At 37.4% G+C, this 19,370-nt stretch overlaps 1 protein-coding gene across 1 annotated transcript; it reads right to left on the reverse strand.

Moving 5' to 3' along the window:
- Window positions 1-296: 296 nt before the first annotated feature.
- Window positions 297-15,644, reverse strand: LOC127176974 (alpha-2-macroglobulin-like). Its single transcript, XM_051128889.1, is given in 35 exon segments — window positions 297-404; window positions 501-606; window positions 688-771; window positions 978-1,059; window positions 1,150-1,271; window positions 1,379-1,591; window positions 1,673-1,866; window positions 1,982-2,144; window positions 2,226-2,300; window positions 2,399-2,421; window positions 2,424-2,554; window positions 2,723-2,798; window positions 2,909-3,085; window positions 3,161-3,244; window positions 3,325-3,376; window positions 3,477-3,598; window positions 3,670-3,796; window positions 3,865-4,090; window positions 4,502-4,613; window positions 5,762-5,855; window positions 6,057-6,182; window positions 6,338-6,487; window positions 6,623-6,835; window positions 6,939-7,172; window positions 7,255-7,425; window positions 7,507-7,616; window positions 7,735-7,855; window positions 7,963-8,083; window positions 8,198-8,282; window positions 9,171-9,336; window positions 9,510-9,530; window positions 9,682-9,734; window positions 14,800-14,956; window positions 15,034-15,214; window positions 15,528-15,644. Coding segments are annotated over 35 exon segments (4,299 nt in total). The 5' UTR covers window positions 15,614-15,644; the 3' UTR covers window positions 297-363.
- Between the last annotated feature and the right edge of the window lie 3,726 nt (window positions 15,645-19,370).

Genomic DNA, 19,370 nt, shown 5'->3' on the forward strand with positions numbered 1-19,370 from the left:
TTTGAGTAATAAAAAAGAAAAATAGTAATACTCTCTTATTGGCCTGTTAAAATAAACAAATCCCCTGCAATTTAATAAATTACCAATATCACACGAGTAGACTTGAGATACGGCTCAAGATATATCAGCACGACTGTGATTCGGCCATAGGCATGAGGCCTGCCTATAAAAAGTGTGTTTGTTTGTGATTCAGTTAAATGAAGGCTGATGACTATAATAACTTTTGAATTGTTGAGTTCATGAATTATAAAATGTTTTTGCCCTGGATAAAGAATAATCAACACTGGACAAAACAGTGAAGCATTAAACATTGTGTGAGAATTTATTATCTTTATCCAAGCTGCAGAACTGTAGCATGACACTTCATTCACAGTGGGACGAGTACTCCATCTCTGACTGATCACCTGAGGGAAATGTTGATACAGAGAAATTAACTTAATAGAAACTACTGCTTTTGAATCATATAATGATAACAGAGAAAATGACACATAAAATCTTACTTGTTTGGTAGTAATCATACACTTTAATCACAGCAGGTTTGAGATTCTTCACTGGAAGAACCTGTTTTAATTTTATCTGGAGATTCACTGGTATATTTTTTTGAACCTGCAGGAAGTTAAACAGGAAATTGACAATTTTAGATCAAATGTGGATGAATAACTTATATAAGTGTTGCTTTTTTCTCACCTCTTTCAGATACACAATGACATGATCATCTTTAGAATCGAGACGCTCCACAAGTGATGTTCTTGAAAGACGTTGAAGTTCAAGCTGTGTGGAAAAAGTGATTTAAAAATAATAATAAAAATATTATTTGTCACATACCTAACTACAGAACACTTAAAAGCTATAAGTTATAATGCTGTAAGTTATAATGCTGTTCAAGCAGAAGTGAAACAGACAATATATTCCATCGTAGATTCACAGAGAAATAATAAAGCAAATCTAACAATTAATCATTTTACAGTCAAACACACCAATGACGTATCAGCTGTGAATCCTGATAAGAGCTTAATATCCACAATGACCATGTTAGATCTTGCCTGTGGACCATTATATCTGGAAAAGAGAAAATACAATCCATCAGACATAATGTTGAATGAACTAAAGCCATAACCATAATCAACTTTTGCAGCATTAAGTTCTTACGTCACAGTGAAATTTAACAATAGATCCTGTCCAAAGGTTTTCTTGCAATCTCCTTCAATCTTAGCATCAATCCTCAATGTTTTAGCTTCAGTAGGAGTGGGAATGTTGTAGAACTGAGCAATCTGAGACAATCAACATGAACAAAAACACATTCATTAACCATTTCACAGCAGAATAACCTCAAAATTCCTAGTAAGTGCGAGTCAGTGAAGCTGAACGCACAACAGACCTGCACAGACACACAGGTTGAGCCCTTCACTTCAATGCTGTATTTGGCTGGAACGTTCTGCAGCTGCTTCTCCTGGTACAGTAACTTGTTGTCCTGATTGACATCAAAGTGGTGAGTGTCTCCTGCTGACTGTACAGTCACTGTGCTGGAGCCGTCAGAGCTGAACACTTTGGTGGCGTACAAAGACAGAGCCTGAAGAGCCACCACTGTGTCCTGAGAAATAAATGTGTTCAGTAATGTGACGTTTACCCTTTATTCAGCAATCATGTGTTTGATTTGAGTAGTTTGAGTCACCTGTGTGGAGGAGAATCCTCCATAGGCATTCTGCTGCTTCACAAGCCAGCTGACAATCCTGTTAGCAAAGCCCAGATCAGCTGGAGTGACTGAATCTGTAGTGAGAACAGCTAGCAGCACATATGAGCTGATCTCCACTGCCAGAGAATCAGAGTCACCAGCAGATCCAGACTGAGACCAGTGGAGATGAGACCCTTTAGGACACGTGGACAAAAGAGACACCAGTAACTCAATGAATATGACCAAAAAACAACAACAACAGTTCAGTCATAAAAGACAACAGAAAGTCATCAGAAACAAATCTCTTACCTTCTGAAATAGCAACATCCTCCAGTTTCTTGAAAAGCTGCTGTCGAGTGTCCGTGTCTCTAGCCAGACTGAAAGTGTAGGCGAGCAGAGCAGTGGTGTAAGTGTTTTTGACATCCTCAATGACGGATCTCAAGCATGACAAACCTTTAGTGACGACAGGATCCTGAGACAAAAACAGAGAAACAGCCACTGTGAGCATCATTTTTCTATGAGTTTATACTGTGTTTCCTGTAGATGAACTTACTGTGACTGGAGTTTCCAGTTCAAGCAATGATGCAGTAATGTAGGCAGTCATGGTCACATTATCATTCACTCCACCCTGCAATGAAGGAAAACAGAAATAAAGACAAATATTCAATTTATTACCAGACCTGGTGTCTACTGATCACAGCAAACATTGAGAAACCAATAACACACCTTCATTCTGTTGTTGAACAGTTTCCCTGTTGGATAAAACAACCGTCTGAATCCCGTCTGCTTATTAACCATTCCTTTGCACTCTGAATAATTTGTGGATCAATAAATATGTATTTCTGTGCTTTGCCAAAAGACCTCAGGACAAAGGCAGTCAACCTGATGGTGTGGTAATTCAGTTATTAGTTGTTCCAGTAATGTAACTCAAATGTTAACTCAAAATTGACTGAATTATATGACTATATAATATTTTGTACAGGATGCCTAAATTTATTACAGTAAATTAATATATTTGCTTTGAATAAAATACGAGTGAACAGTATTTACCATGTATTCTCATCTCCGTGTCCAAATGTACTGTATGCACCACTGTTATGTCTGTAGTTCAGTTGTCTCTGGTATCCTGTTGAGGTTGACAGTGATTAAATGTTTGGATTGATCAAGTGTTTCTGAAGTCAAATGTATTGTGACTTAACTTCTCAATATTTTCTTGACCTGACTGATTTTTCTCACCGTTCTTAAGGAAGCCAGTGGCTCTCTCTCGGATGGCTGAGGTGAGCTGCTCTGTGTTTTCCAGATACTGCAGAATGTAAATATTGGGAGAAAGTATAGCCATGTTTTGTTCTCCACAGCCGTACGGCATCTGTAATAATCCATGAAGATTCCTCAGTGCACGACCCAATATGTCTCCTACAAACCAAACACAAAATATTTTATAAACCTAAACACAAACTCCTCATTTCTGCTTGTGTATGTAAATGTTACCAATGACTGAAACAGAGGATCTGGCTGATCCCTCTATCACATCTTTAGGAAGAGTCAGATCCACTTCCTCTGAGAGACTGTCACCTATGAACCAGAGAAACAGAAAAACATATCAGTGATCTGCAGAGAAACACTATGATGCTAAATATTGTCTGCAGACAAACCCTTTGGACACAGTAACCAGCTGTAGGTCTCTGTCTTTTCAGTTCCTTCAGCCTGCAGCATAAAACAATAACATCAACACATCATACTGACATAAGCAGCATTAGGATCATGTATAAAAGAGCTCTCAGACATCATTTATATGTGCACTGACCTGTACAAGCAGACTTCGTGTGACTGTGTCAATGCGTCCTCTCTCTGGCACACTCACAATCTCATTGTCACACAGGGTCTGGGACGCCTCTGCCTCTGCACTGACTGTAATATTCAAGACTCCTACAACACAAAACATATATGTTAAGATACAACAGAGACTAAGAAACAATGATTCAGACTGGAAAACTCACCAAGAACAGAAGGAGTGAGGATCCATTTAAAGGTTTTTCTTCCATTAGCACACAGACAGGATGAATACTGATCATCAGAGGAGGCTTTGAGAGTGTAGTCTGAGGAAGGAGCTGGAGTCACTTTAACCTGTCAGTCAAACACACGATTAGTGGCATTTTTATTATGATGGGATAAGACCGGGTCTAAAGTCTCACCATGATGCACTTGGACAGATAATTGAAGACAGTGGCCTTCAGCTCAAAGATCTCCCCACGGATGATGGAGTACGGCAGAGAGAGCTCCAGGAAGAAGGGCTGGAAAACTGTCAGCTGAGCAGGAGGAGCCAGACCCAGACCTTTGGAGGACAGACAGAAGGCCTCTGTCTCCCAAGAGGTGATGGTGTCAGGAACCGTGACAGGAACCTGAGCTGATCCAGAGTCTCTGTTGTGCAGCACAGTATAGTAAAATGCAGTATAAACTTCCAGGGGCTAGACATCTAGAGATGTTCACATAAACAATGAACTGGCCAGATAACATGAGCATTTTGTACAGGAAGGGCCAAAGTCATCTCCACATTTTGATGACATTGAGTAATGATGGTGTATGTGGCACACTACTTAAAACATTTTATGATACTGTAGTTACATCTGCATCGTGTTTTTTTTTTTGTTTGTTTACTATTTTAGTCTGCTCAAGTTTTTTTCTTCTTGTTCTTATTTCTGTTTTGTCCATGCTGGTGTTATGTCTAAATTTCTGATAAAAGAACGTTTGATCCTATCTTGTCTCATAATGTATCACTTACAAAGTGTTTTGGGTGTCCTTGAATATGCAGTCCTTACGGTATTTACATACCCCACTGCAGTGAGCTGCCAGATCCATGTTTCTGGGAAAAAGGTACGAACTGTCTCCACAGGTAGTTCAGCAGATCCTTTTAATAGTTTTCTAGAATAGTAGTTCCTCCTCCCTGAAAATTCATATAAATGACTAATGCACATGTGCAAAGAACCAGTGATCTCAGCAGGTATAAACATTAGTTTCTATTTATACATTTACTCATTTTTTTTTTTTAGTTTATGCATCTAAATCAATTTTAGACATCAGCTATTAACACTAAAGACAAAGTGATATTCCAGTCACATGATTTTAGGTTGCCTTAAAGGAACCGTATGTAGGATTGTGGCCAAAACTGGTACTGCAATCACTTTCAAAATACTGTAGAACGGCATATCCCCTCCCCCTCCCCCCTGACTCGAGGTTGCCAGCTAAGCTGCAGGATTCTGCAGGAACGTAGGCTGCTACAAGGAGCTTCCAATGGCAAGTGAGGAGTCCTACACAATAAGTTTTTTTTTCTTCTGTTACTTATGTTTATGCTTCACGAGAGATGTTTTGCGAAGTAATTATGTGTCGCAAAAATTTACTAAAGGCGATTAGCCAAATATTTCGTAAAGATGTACTGTAATACCACATTTCAGTCGGAACATAGATTGTTTTCATACCGTGCTAGTGGTGCGATATAAATCTTTTTATGAACGCATTTAGCACGGGCGACCGTGGAAAATCCACTGTGTACGGAAGCACGGGCTTTTAGCCTATACCAACAAAATTCTTCTCCGTTTTCAGCCGTCTCCATCTGTCAAAGGCATCTCCTATACAAATCCTTGTTTTATTTCGGACTTTGTCACGACGTACTTCGCATTCATAGCGAGGTCTTTTAGGTTTCGTAACTTTATACATGTTTTATCCGACACGTTCGTAGCTGCAGCTGTAACTAGAACAAAGCTGCCAACCCGGATGACGAAACTCTACTGACTTCGTGACTGGTAGATAGCTGGAGGGTGGCGCCTCAGACCAAAACACATCATGACAACATCAACATCAGTTGAGGGCTGCAACTTTCACTTTTAAATGACAATATCCTGGCCGGACCACTGTTGTCAGTGATATAAGTATTTGAAATGAACATGATTTCTTAATGTCTAGTGACATGTCAGGGCCATTTTATGATTAACTGAAATAAATTTCTTACATACGGTTCCTTTAAATATTTTCTGCAATTAGGCCTATATGTAACAACCAGAAATTCATGATATTAGAAATTTCAAGTAAACGTACCAACTAAAATATGTTTCTCATAAGTAACGCCATAGTATGTCAGACAAAGGGGTTGTCTCACATGCAAATTTGTTGCCATCTTCAATCCCACTTTCTGTCAAAAATATGAGGTTTATGAATTTCAAAAATATGAAATTTAATATGAAGATTGAATGTCTAAATTTAAATTTAAAAATCTATAATCATTTGGTTTGGTGTAATACTACAATACTATTTTTTTAATAAATTATTTTCATTATGTTCCAATTTCTCCTCTTTATAAGTAACTTTAACATTTTAATTAACAGTTTTTTACCTTCAAGCTGTCATAAATACGGTCTAGCGACACAGCCCGACGAGGTCTAACTTCCAGACACTCTGGTGTATCCTCAGCATTATAAGGATAACCTGATACCGACCGTACTGGCAGCAGGTTAAAGATCTGAGATGAGATTAAAAAAAACAACATTTGATCATTGATTGAAATCCACTGATTAAAAACACTTTTCTCTGGACAGTATCAAGACAGTCTGGTCCTAGTCTTGAAGATACGTTTTTTAAGCTTTTTTTTATTATTTGATAAATACGCAATTAAACCTTGTCAGTATCCAGACGTTTTCCTGACTCCAGGATCAGGACACTCTGATCTATAGCACTGAGGCCACACAGTGAACCAGGCTGAGCTGAGAGCTGGAGAGTGTTTTTCTCACCAGGAACTGCTTTAGCAGGAGAAAACTGCAGAGAAACCTGTAATGACAGAAGTAGGATGTGCCAATCTAATGATAAAAACGGAGCCATTTTGCAGTGTTAAAATTAGGTATTAAGACAGCAAGAAATGATCTAAATTAAATTATCTAAATTATCCCAGAAACTTTTGCATACCTTGTTTTTAAAACATTTCTCAGTTGTGAAATCTCTGTTACCAGCAACAACATTTTCACTGGGCAGAACACAGTAAGCCAGAATCTGCACTGCAGGAGCCAGATCCGAAACAACAGACAGTTTGAACGACACTGAGCCATTTGCTGCTCCATCAGAAGACTTCACTTCAACCTTCTCATATCCATGATGAACAATCACTCCTCTGGACAAGACCTGAAACAGACAGATGATACTCCGATGACAGACTAAAAATCTCAGAGGAAAGCATCACTGTAATACTGCACATAGCCAATGAACACACAGCACTTGTACTCACTATATAGACAATGTCAGTTTTGAAGTCTTCAACAGTCTCTCCAACAAAATAATACTTGATGGTCATTGTAAACTCAGCATCACACTTTAATGGTTGCTCAATATTCTCTATAATCAGTTCACTTAATGTTGGGGTGTATGGAGTGGCAGGCCGGAGAAGCTGAATTGTTTTTTCTTCTGTAGAGAAGTAAGGTGTTGTAAAACTTTGATGCTGAAACTCTGGATATGCACTTGCCTGAATAACAAAGAATGTCGAGTTATTTTCAATTACTAAGATGTAAATTGATGAAACAGTGGGTGGATGTACATTATCATACCATTAGATTAATATCACTTTTAGAAAGGCTAGATGTATTAAGAGAGAATTCGGCCAGTCCATCGCTGTCTGTAGTGAGATTTAAGAGCAGTTTTGAGGACCGTCTTTTACCCTCCAAAACATAAACTTCTTTGTTTTGAAGAGGTGCTCCATGTACATTTGCAAGTTTGATCTGTTCAACAGGAAAAAAAGAAAAAAATCAGACTATATTTCAATACAGCTAAATATTAATGTAAACAGAAATAAGACATACTTTTCCCTGTATGACTGACCCATGCTCATAAATTTTGGGTAGCTCAGTAAATGTAGCTTTACCACTTTCATATGTCAGACTTATAATTTCAGATTTCCCCATGGTGTTTTCTAGGAAAACAAACAATTTAATATAATTGTTTAATATTATTGTTAATATTAATATTAACTAAAACATATTTTTTTTCAATCCAAATGCTTGCATGTGGGTTCTGCTTGGATCTGTCACCTGTTCCTTCCTCTATCACATTCACTTTTACAGTAAGATGTTCTTTCAGAACTCTCTCATTTGTAGAGTTAAGAAAGACTGATATGTCCCAAGAAAAGGAGGCACAGCCCATCTCACTCATCTGCAGGTAGAGCACAAACACATCCATTAAAATCATCCGGTACAAAGACTATATGATAAATATGTTTTACTAAATTGAACACAATATACAATAAAACAGTCTCACACCTCAGTAGTTTCAACCAAACATGGTGAAATCAAATCTGTTTGAGAATTACGCATAGATTTCCAATGTTCTCGGCATATTTCCACCTTTGCTTTACCAGCCACAGGTTGCCCAAATGTGTATCTATGAAGTACATGCTTTGAGTTACACTTTTAAAATACTGATTCAATAAAAGTTTTTTATTATTGTTGTATCTTAGAATTTAAATGCAATTAAACAGAAGAATTCTTCACTTACTTTCCACAAACCTCCATATTCATGTCACTATCACCAAAACTTATTTCTTTCGGAGCTTTCATGGTAATCTCAAACTTGGGTAAAACTGGAGATCAAGTACAGGGAATCAGTTTAAAAAATGGCAGTACCCGCCCTATCTAAGGGTAATATACTTAAAAAAAATTGTGTAAGTAGTAAAACAATATAAATGCAAAAAAAAAGCATTTCCATTTAAAAAATGTTTTAAGTCCCCCCTCCCCTGCCTCACTGTGGTTTGGTCCACTGCCTGCTTTCCCCCTTTGTTCCTAATAGACCAATTATCTGTTTGTAAACATTCAGGATGCGTGCGCAGCATGGTTGCAGAAAACCCGGGAGAGATCACCTTTACAGCTAGAGAATTCCAAAGAATCCGGCACAAAATACTTAGATTTAAAAAGACTATAGATTATATTGATTAGATGTCATTTTGTCATTTGTGAGGAAAAAAAAGTCAGAATTGTGAGATAAAATTTAAAAAAAAAAAGTTTGGTAAAAGGTTAATAGTAATAGGTTTAAATAATATGTCATGCTGTAACGGTAGGGCTAATACAATACATCCCCTATGAACAGCATATGTGAATATTACGGAGACCTATTGTTTAAATCAAAATGCTTTAAAAGTAGAGTAATCACAGCAGTTTTCATCTATAGTATGTCCGTTTAAACGTCTGCGTTTAGCTTCAAATGGCGTCTTTGACTACAGGATTGTATAAAAATTATTTGCATTCTGATTTTGACATTTTCTATGAGAGATTATTTGGCTGTGAAGCTTAGCTTAGCCATAGACTATAGAATACCAAAAAATAATAAGAATACCATAATGCAAAAATGCTCTTGAGAAATTTAGTCAACACCGCCCCCCAACCCCCTCAATGTTAGATGAAATTTACGCCCTTGTGATTGAGTTTTAATTATGTAATCACTCTCAAAAACCTTCTGTTATATTGTTCCTTACCATATTTCTTCACCTCAAAATTATGCGTGATCGTTCGTTCACCAATATAAGCCTTCAGTTTGTAAATGCCTTGACGGGCCTCTGGGTTTAACTGATGAGAAAGCTGCAGTATCCACCTTGTTGAGGAAATATTTGTCCACTGACCAATCCTGTTATTCTGATTGTCCTGTTTGATCCCAAAGAACACACAGTGCAGATATAGTTAAGCTTTAGTATCTACATAGATCCTGACCATTATTTAGCAATCTGGAATCACTGAATATTCATTTGAAATGCAAATTAGATCAAAATTTGTTGTGCATTCCATTAATAGCTACAAAAGGCATGTAACGTGCTTACCTCCAGTACTACTGTACTGTACTAAAAAGATACAAACAAAGAAACAAACAAAATGTTAGCATTTTTTTTAGAAATCCATTGTGCAAATAATATATTTATTGTTGTGTACATTAGGGGTATGGTGTATAGAAATAATAATAAGAAGAAATACTTTTGCTTAAATAGTACAAACCTTCTGATCAAAGGGTACAAAATTTCTATCCATGGTGACAACTCTGAAATTCACTGTGAAATGAGTGATATGTGATAAGGTGAGATTACAAACTTTACACTTGTCATTTCTGAGATGCTGTGGAACATTAGAGGCTCTTAGAAATATGGAAAGAAAATGCAGTAGTTCTCAGTAATAGTTCAGTTTAGAGGTAAATAAAAAAAAAAAAAAGTTTATATATTTGCCAATTAAATGTGCACTATGTAATACTGACAGTTTGTGGTTGAAATGGGTACTGCAAATGGGTAACTTTTTTTCTCTCACTGCCTCTGAGAATGGTATTCTTCTCACATCTGGAGTCTGCCATTTCAGAACCGCATTTTCAGGACCCTATCGTTTTTTTATTTTAATTTTTTGTATGTAAGTCTATGTATGTATGCATTAGCAGTTCATGCTATTCAATTCTGTATATAATTACTTTTTTAAGAGAATTTGTAGTTTCATGTAATCCTAGACACATTCTTGCCCTAAACATATGTTGGAAACCCTCTTTAAATATTTAACTTAATTTATTTCAGTATATTCTATATATATTCTGTTTTTAAATTCAATTTTCTTAGAAAGGCTTTAGTTCATCAGATGCAGCGCACGTCTGATGTGTGACACATAAAGTGCCATAAACAGTAAAACAATTGACCATATGCACGCTTTACTTCTTTGTTTTAGGAAGGAAACTGTATTGTGCTGTATTGTGTCGTAATAGAAGTGTCCTTTGCTCGTTTTCTCTACATAATCTATTCACAATTCGAAGAAAAGTTTTGTTTGTCTAAAATAGCGTTTCTCAACCGGGGGGCGTTCGGACATCATCGAGGGGCACTGGAAGCAATATTTTTGAAAGGGGGGCGCTGAGCTGTTTTTGGGGGGCGTTGGTTTAAATGCCGTATTTTTAAAGAATTTATTCAAAGCTCTCAAATATAGCCTAACTTATATCCACCTGGCATCTTTGCTCCTTTTTTGCTTCTAATGATTAATTTCAAATATATATTTCAAATGATAAATCAAAAATGTGATGAATGTCATGTGGCATTCAATGACATTTAAAAAAAATAAAATAAAATACATGCTTTCAAAACTGGCCTATATATTATAAATAAAATATAGCCTATAATATACACTATCATTAAAAAAGGTTAGTATAATTTGTTAATGGGTTCATAAAAAAGGTTGCATTTGTTTGTTTTATAAAACAGCCTACAGTAAAAACAATAAATCTACCATTTGAAAAAAAAAAAAAAAACTTTGTATTTGAATATATTTTAAAATGTGTTTTCTTCTCATGCTAAGCTATATTACTACAGCTTTCAGAGTCGCATGATCTTTCAAAAATTATGCTGATTGTTGCTTCAGAAACATTTCTTCTTCTTATTATTATAGCTGGCACACCACACTGACAAAAAAGCAAGATTTGAAATTTAATTGACTATAACAAATATATAAATCAGGACAGCACTAAAATAGTAACTATTTTGAAAATGAGGACCATGTGTTTCCCATCTTCCTACAACCCCAATTAAAAGTTGGAGCGTTTTGTGAAATGCCATAAAATCAAGAATATGTCATTTGTTCTCTTTAGCCTTTATTTAATTGACTTAAGAAAAAAAATCCAATGTTTTCACTGGCCAACTTAATTTTATTTTGTTAATATAAACAAATTTTGAGCCATGATCCAGCTTTGCTTGCAAAGACTGAGAAGCTCCATTTATAGCCAAACAGGATGCCCTTACCTATTACCAATTCAACTGCTTGCTGTGTTTCAAAACAGTTTATTTGGCTATTTTATAACCTTTTCACTTTTATTTTAAGTAAACTTTAAAATATTCTCACAAAATCTATGAAATATAGTAAAGTTTATGTGTAATTGTGGTATTTACTCACCAAAATAACAATGTCCACTATATCATTTTTATTTAGTCTTTTTAAATTCGGGGCAAACAAAATATATTCGCATCTCAACAACACTGAAGCTGTAGCAATGAAAACCACCAACATGCTTAAAAACTCTGTAAATTAATGTTATTACACTTATTTAAAATGATTTACTGTAAAAAAGTACTTTACTGTCTTTTTTGATTAATTCAATGCATCCTTGAAATAAAGTAATTTCCTAATAATCATAATGACCCCATATATTTGAATTACTGTAAATATAATAACAGTCCTTATTATAAACACAAAATAATAATAATCAACTTTAATATTCAGTGAGGACAATTAGACTACGATTCATTTGATGGGGGGCAGTGAGGGACCTGGATAACACTATATATTGACATTTGGTCCTCTTAGACCAGTGGTTCTCAACCCCAAAAAAGGTTGAGAACCACTGGTCTAAGAGGACCAAATGTCAATATATAGTGTTACAAGAATGTCAGATGCGAGTGTAAAAAAATATGCGAATAAATCCGCTAAATATGCGCAAGTCATTTGATATGATTGACAGTAATAACCGACAGAAACAAGCCAATATCAAAAACAGAGCTGTGCATTAAATGATTAAGACTAAATTCAGAGTAACATATCTACAGCAGTAACACGTTTGTGTTGGTTAAATATAACCTATTTAATAGCTTTTACAGTTCAAGATAAAACTGTTATTAAATGAATGTAGAAAGATGTACTTATTAAATTAAATATAAAATATTGAAAATTCATATTAATTCATATTTAATTCTTATACCATTAATATTTAACTTATTTAATTTGTAGTGAACTATATATAAGTATTTAAATAATTCACCCTTATAGGCTTGTGTCTGAGCTTATTTATTTATTTATTTTTATGACTTTCTGCTCTTGCTATACTATATACTTCAGTGCGGTAAAAGTACAAAAAATTGTTATAATGTTATAATAAATCGAAAAGCAAGACGTGAAAATGCAGTTGAAATGGCAGCTGCAGCCAATGAGCGAACCTCTACTGACATCCTCTGGTTAAGGGTAACTTCATGTCATTTTCATCTTAAAAAGTCGATGTTTTCCGTGAAAAAGCATTTTTTCATGTCGTCTTTATGAATGAAAAGTGAATCTTTGAAGTGTATTTTACTGCACAGTTGTAAAACTGAAAAATAATAAAGGCTTTGAAATATTACAAGATATCAAAAATGTGTTGCCTATGAAGGCAAGTTATTGATTATCAAGAATACAATTAAGATGTCCTTGAAGAGAAGAATCTCTAGCTTGCTAACAGTTATGACAGTGTTTAGTTGTCAGCATTTAAATGTACAACTACATGTCTATGTGCTCTCCTGGGATCAGGCTTAGAATTTGAATTATATGTTGTTAAATAATATGAAACTTAATGTTCATGCCACTATCATTATTTACGATGTTGCAATTATTATTTTTTTCTCAGTTTCTGATAAGAACAAGGCAGGAAAGTAGTCTCAAGAGTCTCCAGCTATATATAACATTCTAGCTACACCATGAGCTACACCGGAAATTTACAAGCTGGTTTGCCTTTATGCGGAAGTTCTAAAAAACGCTCTGTGCATATTGCGCTACAAATTAGTATGTTTATTAGTATTTTAATAAATGTAAAATAATTTGAATACAAATACCAGTTAACAAAATACAGCAGCACAATTAAAGGGGTCATGGGATGCCCATTTTCCACAAGTTGATATGATTCTTTAGGGTCTTAATGAAAAGTCTCTAATATACTTTGATTAAAAATTCTCAATGGTTTTGTAAAACAACACCCTTTTTACCTTGTCAAAATGAGCTCTGCAAAAATCATCTCATTCTAAGGGGTTGTTCCTTTAAATGCAAACGAGCTCTGCTGGAATGACGATCTTGTTTACATTAGCCGCATTTAGCCGCGTTTAGCCGCTAAACTTCCTAACTACTATGTTATAAGGAAAGGCGATTGTAAAGATTCATAAAAAAGGCTTTATACACACTTCTGTTGTAAGTGAAGCTGGATCATGAATGATTTGTGTGAGCATAGACGGATATATGTAGATCAGGAGGCGCATTCCATTCACAAACAAATATAATCTACTGCATCTTCAGCGGCTCAGATGTCGGGAGTAAATGACGACCACTACGTTCATTATTACATCCAGCAACACAACACCTCAATCGGAGATTTTCTTGTCTAACATACATTCCTGCTTTGGCATCGAAACAAGGAAAGTTACTGGACGGTGACATCTGGTCTGTGGTAAGAGCTCATGTCAATCAACTATTGTGGGAGCAGCCACATGCATGGATTTTTATCATTATAGGCTAGATTTGTACATACACTGCCAACACATATTAATGTTCAAACAGCATGTAAAAGTGAAGTTTGCATCTGATGACCCCTTTAACTATTTTGCACTGACACCGCCTCGAACACTCATGTTCATGTCAGCTCTTACATTAAAATCAAGACTGATAGATAAAGAATGAGTAGTTTCCATGGATCCAGTCTTTGCATCTGTTTGTTTGATGTTTGAATCCAGTCTCCCCTGTTGGAATAGAATTGGCTAGATGGCACTGTCACAAAAAATAGGGTCCTCAAAAGTCCTGAAACTGCAGTCTCCGGTTATGCAGGAACATAAAATTGGGTGTCAAAGCCACTAGATGGCAAGCCTGCAACCTTTAGCCACAAAAGGGTAACAGATAATACTAACAGTAAGGAGACCAGAGCAACAATGGAAGGCAAACAAGCCTTACACTGTAAGTTGATGGGTTGATTTATCCTCATTTTAATATTCCTCTGATTTTATAGCTTTTTAGACTGATGCGAAGCTTTTTTTGGTAGGGTAGAATCCTTTAACACAGTTAATTTGATACCTTCTATGGCTGTGATACACTGTTTATATGATATATTTAACAATTAAAACAAATTATTTTAAGATTGTTTTGGTTTATAAGCTTTTTTTTTTTCTAGCACTGTTGGATGCAAATCAAACCAAGCAGCATGAAACAGCCAAGTGGTTTGGGGTGTGGATACTGTGGGCTACAGTATATCTGTTGTGCTTATGCACTTTCACTAATGACATCCCATAAAAACACCATGCCATCAACAGTGTGAAACAAATTAAACAACCCCACTATTCACTGAAGATTAAATGTCAAACATTTACAGCTCACCTGTCTGTCCTGGAATATAGATGGGCTTGTCAGTCTGGATAAAAGTCAAAGGGTTGTAACGTCTGAACATGACTTTTCTCTTTTCGGTCATTTTGAAGTTCTCCCCCTGAAGTTCCACCTTCATTGTCTGCACTGATTCTGCTTCAACCTGAGGTGTCTGTTGGGTAATATGTTATTTAAAATTTTAACTAAAATGTCCAATTATGTGTGAATGGAGATTTCTTGCTGGCAAACCTGAAAGTTAAAGCAGCGGTGAAACTCTTCCTCAGCTTTCTCCTGTAGCAGTAAAGTGCTCTGGTCACCATCAAGCAGATAAATGTTCATAACAAGGCTTTCATTGGGTTTGAGAAGACTTGCACACAGTTTAGCCTCAGACTGCGACTCGATCACTGCAGGAAATGTCACCATGAAAGATCTGTTGAGAACATTTCAAAGCATAAAGAGATATGTTTTCCGTAAGTTTCATACATAATAAAAGATTAAAATGTTTACAACAGTATTTCAATTCATATTCTAGAAATACATGAACTTCAGTTTAAGAAGGTGGCATCTGTGCTGATGTAGTATTCTAATTTTTAAATTTATTTTTATTGCATGGTATAGTGGAGCACTCTTTCAGCTTTTTAAGGATCCTGTTCAAGTGCAAATTTCACAAAATGATTGATTTAGTATAACTAAATATGTAGATTTAGATATTACAAAAACAGTTACCATTCAAAGGTACTTACGGCCCTGAGTCTTTTCCATGGACAGAAAGAAAGAGCAAAGAAACTAAAAGGAGCCTTTTCCAAATACACAGTGCATTGAAAACCATGATGAAGGCTGATCGTGCAGAGCACACTGTGAACAAAACTTTGACTGTGTCTTTGTATCAAAGGGCACTCGTCCCAAACAAGCCACTGAGAAATTATTTGTGTTCATCATCAAATTAATGATTAATTTCTGGAGTTCCCTCCATTTTGTTAATTCAAGTACTCTAATATCAGATCATTACTAAATAGGTCTTTCCAATTAGTTCTTTGGGCCACTGTACAAATGTCTCAGAGATTTCTTAACTAGTCCTTCCAATATCATACACAGTAGAGATAATTTAAATTCTGTAAAATAAAAAAATAAAACAAGTATTTAGAGTAACTGTTTATAGACTCATAGATGCAGAGCTGACACATGTATTTGTTTACCATAAAATATAAACAATATAAAATGTATGAACATAGATACATATGATAAAACACAAGATTGAATTCGTATTTTGTATGAGTGTAATCAGTGAAAAATCATGGTCACTGACCTGCTGGCCCTATTTACACAGTAGTTAACCTACACCTATGTGCATACGAAAATGTATGTAAAAGAGGAGCTACCAGTCAGTTTGTATTAGAAATCAATCTGAGCAGCATTTTTAACCATTTAAAATAGAAAAAGCTGTCAGTGTCATGTAAAAAGTACAAATGTGCATTTTAAGTGTTTTCCACCAAAAACATTTTCCAACCAAAGAACTCACCCCCTTATGGTGGCTGCCATGTTAAGATCACATGACCAGCTATGTCCTGCCATTTTACAGATACAGTGTATTCAAGTCATGTCGGATACATCATATTTATGAGCTGGACGCACATGAATGCAGTAACAAAGTCGTTATTATGAGTGAGAAACTATATGTTACATATACAAAATGTTACATTATTGTATAATTACCAATAATGATCCCCTTCATAAATTGAATAAAACAGGAAAAAACAAAACAAAACACAATGCTGCACACTTTTTATTCATCGTTTTGTAAATGCAGAGTTTTAAAAAAAAATCGTCGACTTTTATGAAGAGAAGTTAAATCGCCAAAAGGTTGTGACTTGTGACTTGAGTGACTTGAACAGACCTGACATGGTACTGAAAAGTTGTCAACTCGTAAGTACGAACGTCCCAGGAGGACTTTGAACGCAGCATTAGTAAACAAACTTGGAACTGTAGTAACCTAAAATCTGAATTTTATTTACCAAAAAGCTACTGCCATTGCAATGTTATGGCAAAGTAAGTCATTGTTAGGGTTGGGACGGCAGATTAATAAAAGAATTTGTCACTGCATTTAGTAACTTACACTTTCAATAAAACATTTGCAATTGGTTTATAAAAGATGTTTTTATGCATGTTTGGCCTGAGTTTTTGTTCATGATAAAGCTGCAATATCCTCCCGTCTGGACCGTCTGCATCTCCCTGTTAACACTGCCCTTACGGTTGAACCAGTTAATCACCCCTTCATGGAGTGGGCTTGAGTACACTGCTTTCCCAGGGATATGAGTGAGAGGTGTTTCTGTGAAAACCCTTCCTGAGTGCTTTCGCTCTGAGGTGCGATAGCTCTTCAGACATGTATGGTTATTGGGTCCCTTAGGTCTATGCTCTCTATCGAGATGGAGAGCGTAGGACTATGTTTGTCAAACAAACAGCTGACAGTCTCCCTGTGGGTCCTGCTGAACTGTCCTTTTAATCTGGCACTGCCTTCTGGTCGAGCTAGGGTGTACTCCCCTCACTGCGAGGGCTAGCTATGCACTTCCTGTTCCCAATTTGAGTCGTAGGGAACACCTCAGCCCAAGGGCTGAGAGCGACGCTTTCAAGAACTCTATATGCAACCATACCGAGTTGTTAGGCCCATCCTGTCGCCTTCTTGGTCAGTTGCCTCTATGTGCTCCCCTCACCTTAGAGGGTTACCTTTGTGCTTGCCACTCCCAATTGAACATCTGATGACTCCTCTCACTGGGTCCTGCACTCCCTGGAGCTCCATTGAGCAGCAACCTCAGATTGTTAGGCCCCTCTCTGCCATGCTCCCCTTATCCAAGAAGGTCATCTATGAGCACACCGTTTCCAAAACTAAATGTCTGAGTTCCTATGCAATTTTGAGAGTTGGGTCTCCACTCTCTAGAGCTCTGGTTAGCAGTAATGCCAGGGTGTTGGGTCACCTTCTGCCTCCCTGGTATGCTGCTTCATGGTTGAGCTAGCATTGTTCTCCTACCATAGAGGGTCACCTATGAGCATGTGGCTCCCTTCTGTGCATCTGAGTTCCCTCTCATTTTGAGAGTTGAGTTCTCCATTCCCCAGTTCTCTGTGAGTCAGCAAACTCAGGCTGTTAGGCCTCTCTCTGCCTCCTTGTTAGGTTGCTCTCTTGCTGGTTGAGCTTAACTGTGCTCCCTTCACCCTAGAGGGTCACCCATGAGCATGCCCCTCCCAGACTGAGTGTCTGAGATGCTCCTATTTGACAGTTGGGCCTCTGCAGTTGGGCCTCTGCACTCTAGAGCTCTGGTTAGCAGTCATGCCAGGATGTTGGGCCACCTTCTGCCTCCCTGTTAGGCTGCTTCTTGGTTCAGCTAGCATTGATCCCCTCACCACAGAGAGTCACCTATGAGCATGCCGCTCCCTTCTGAGTGTCTGAGTTTCTCTATCATCCTGAGAGTTGGATTCTCTGCTCTGTGGGATCCACCATGCAGCCATGCCTGGGGGTCAGGCCCTTTTTTCCACCCACCCCCTTAGGCTGAGTTTCCTTCTCATCCTGAGGGTTGAACTCTCCGCTTTCTAGAGCTATGAGTCAGCAACTTCTCTCTCTGCCTCCCACAAGTTGCTCGTTTTGCTGGATGAGCTTAGCAGTGCTCTCCTCACTCTAGATGATCACCTACAAGCATGCCGCCCCCTTCTGAGCACCATGTTTTCTCTCTTATTCTAAAGTGTTGAATTCCCTGCTCTGTGGGTCTTGAGGGTCTTGAGTTCTCTGGGTTGAGACCTCTGCTTCCCAGAGATCCTTGAACCAGCAACATCAGGCTACTAGGCCCCTTTCTCTGCCTCCCTGATACACTGTGTTAATGGTTAAGCTTGCAGTACGCTTACCCTTCAGGGTTACCTACGAGCACGCTGTAGGTCCAGCATCTGTCTCCCCCTCTCATTTGAGAGCTGGGTGCTATGCTCCTTCAGCTATGTAAGTTACTGCTACCCAGACCAGGTATTGTGACCATGATGATGAGTTGGTGACCCCTCATATGACAGATATGACGGTTCTAAGATGCTCCATGTTTGTACGCTCTGTGTATGCTATGGACTGCTCCCTCAGAGTGCCACGGTCACATAGGGTCTCTAGGTCTGTCTAGTAAGCATCCCCTATGACCCTTTAGTGACGGTGTTCCTAAAATCCATGTTATGGTAAGTGCGCACACTAAGTCTCTGTGCATTTCCACAAAATCCACGTTGTGGTAAGGACTTCTTTTTAAAATCCTGTATGGTAGGGGTTACGTGCAGCAGATTTGTGCTCTTTCTTTAAGTTGGTCAGGCCCTGGTTTCACCTTGGGCCCCACTCTACTTATGTATCCCTAGTGATACCGACTTGAACAGGGTGTTGCTACCAAAGGTTTCTTCAGCGAGCTCATGTAGAGCAAGTGGTAGCCCCTGGGTGACAGGCCAAGACCTAGTTACTATCCTGGGTGCTTGGCCGTATCCCCTTAAAGGAATCTCTTCTTCTGATTCCAAGCCTACAAGCTCTACCCAGGGTCCAGGATATCTGACCCCTAACAGGTAAGTCTTTGGGTATGCAG

Source organism: Labeo rohita, chromosome 15, assembly GCF_022985175.1.
Source record: "Labeo rohita strain BAU-BD-2019 chromosome 15, IGBB_LRoh.1.0, whole genome shotgun sequence".
NCBI classification, from domain to species: domain Eukaryota; kingdom Metazoa; phylum Chordata; class Actinopteri; order Cypriniformes; family Cyprinidae; genus Labeo; species Labeo rohita.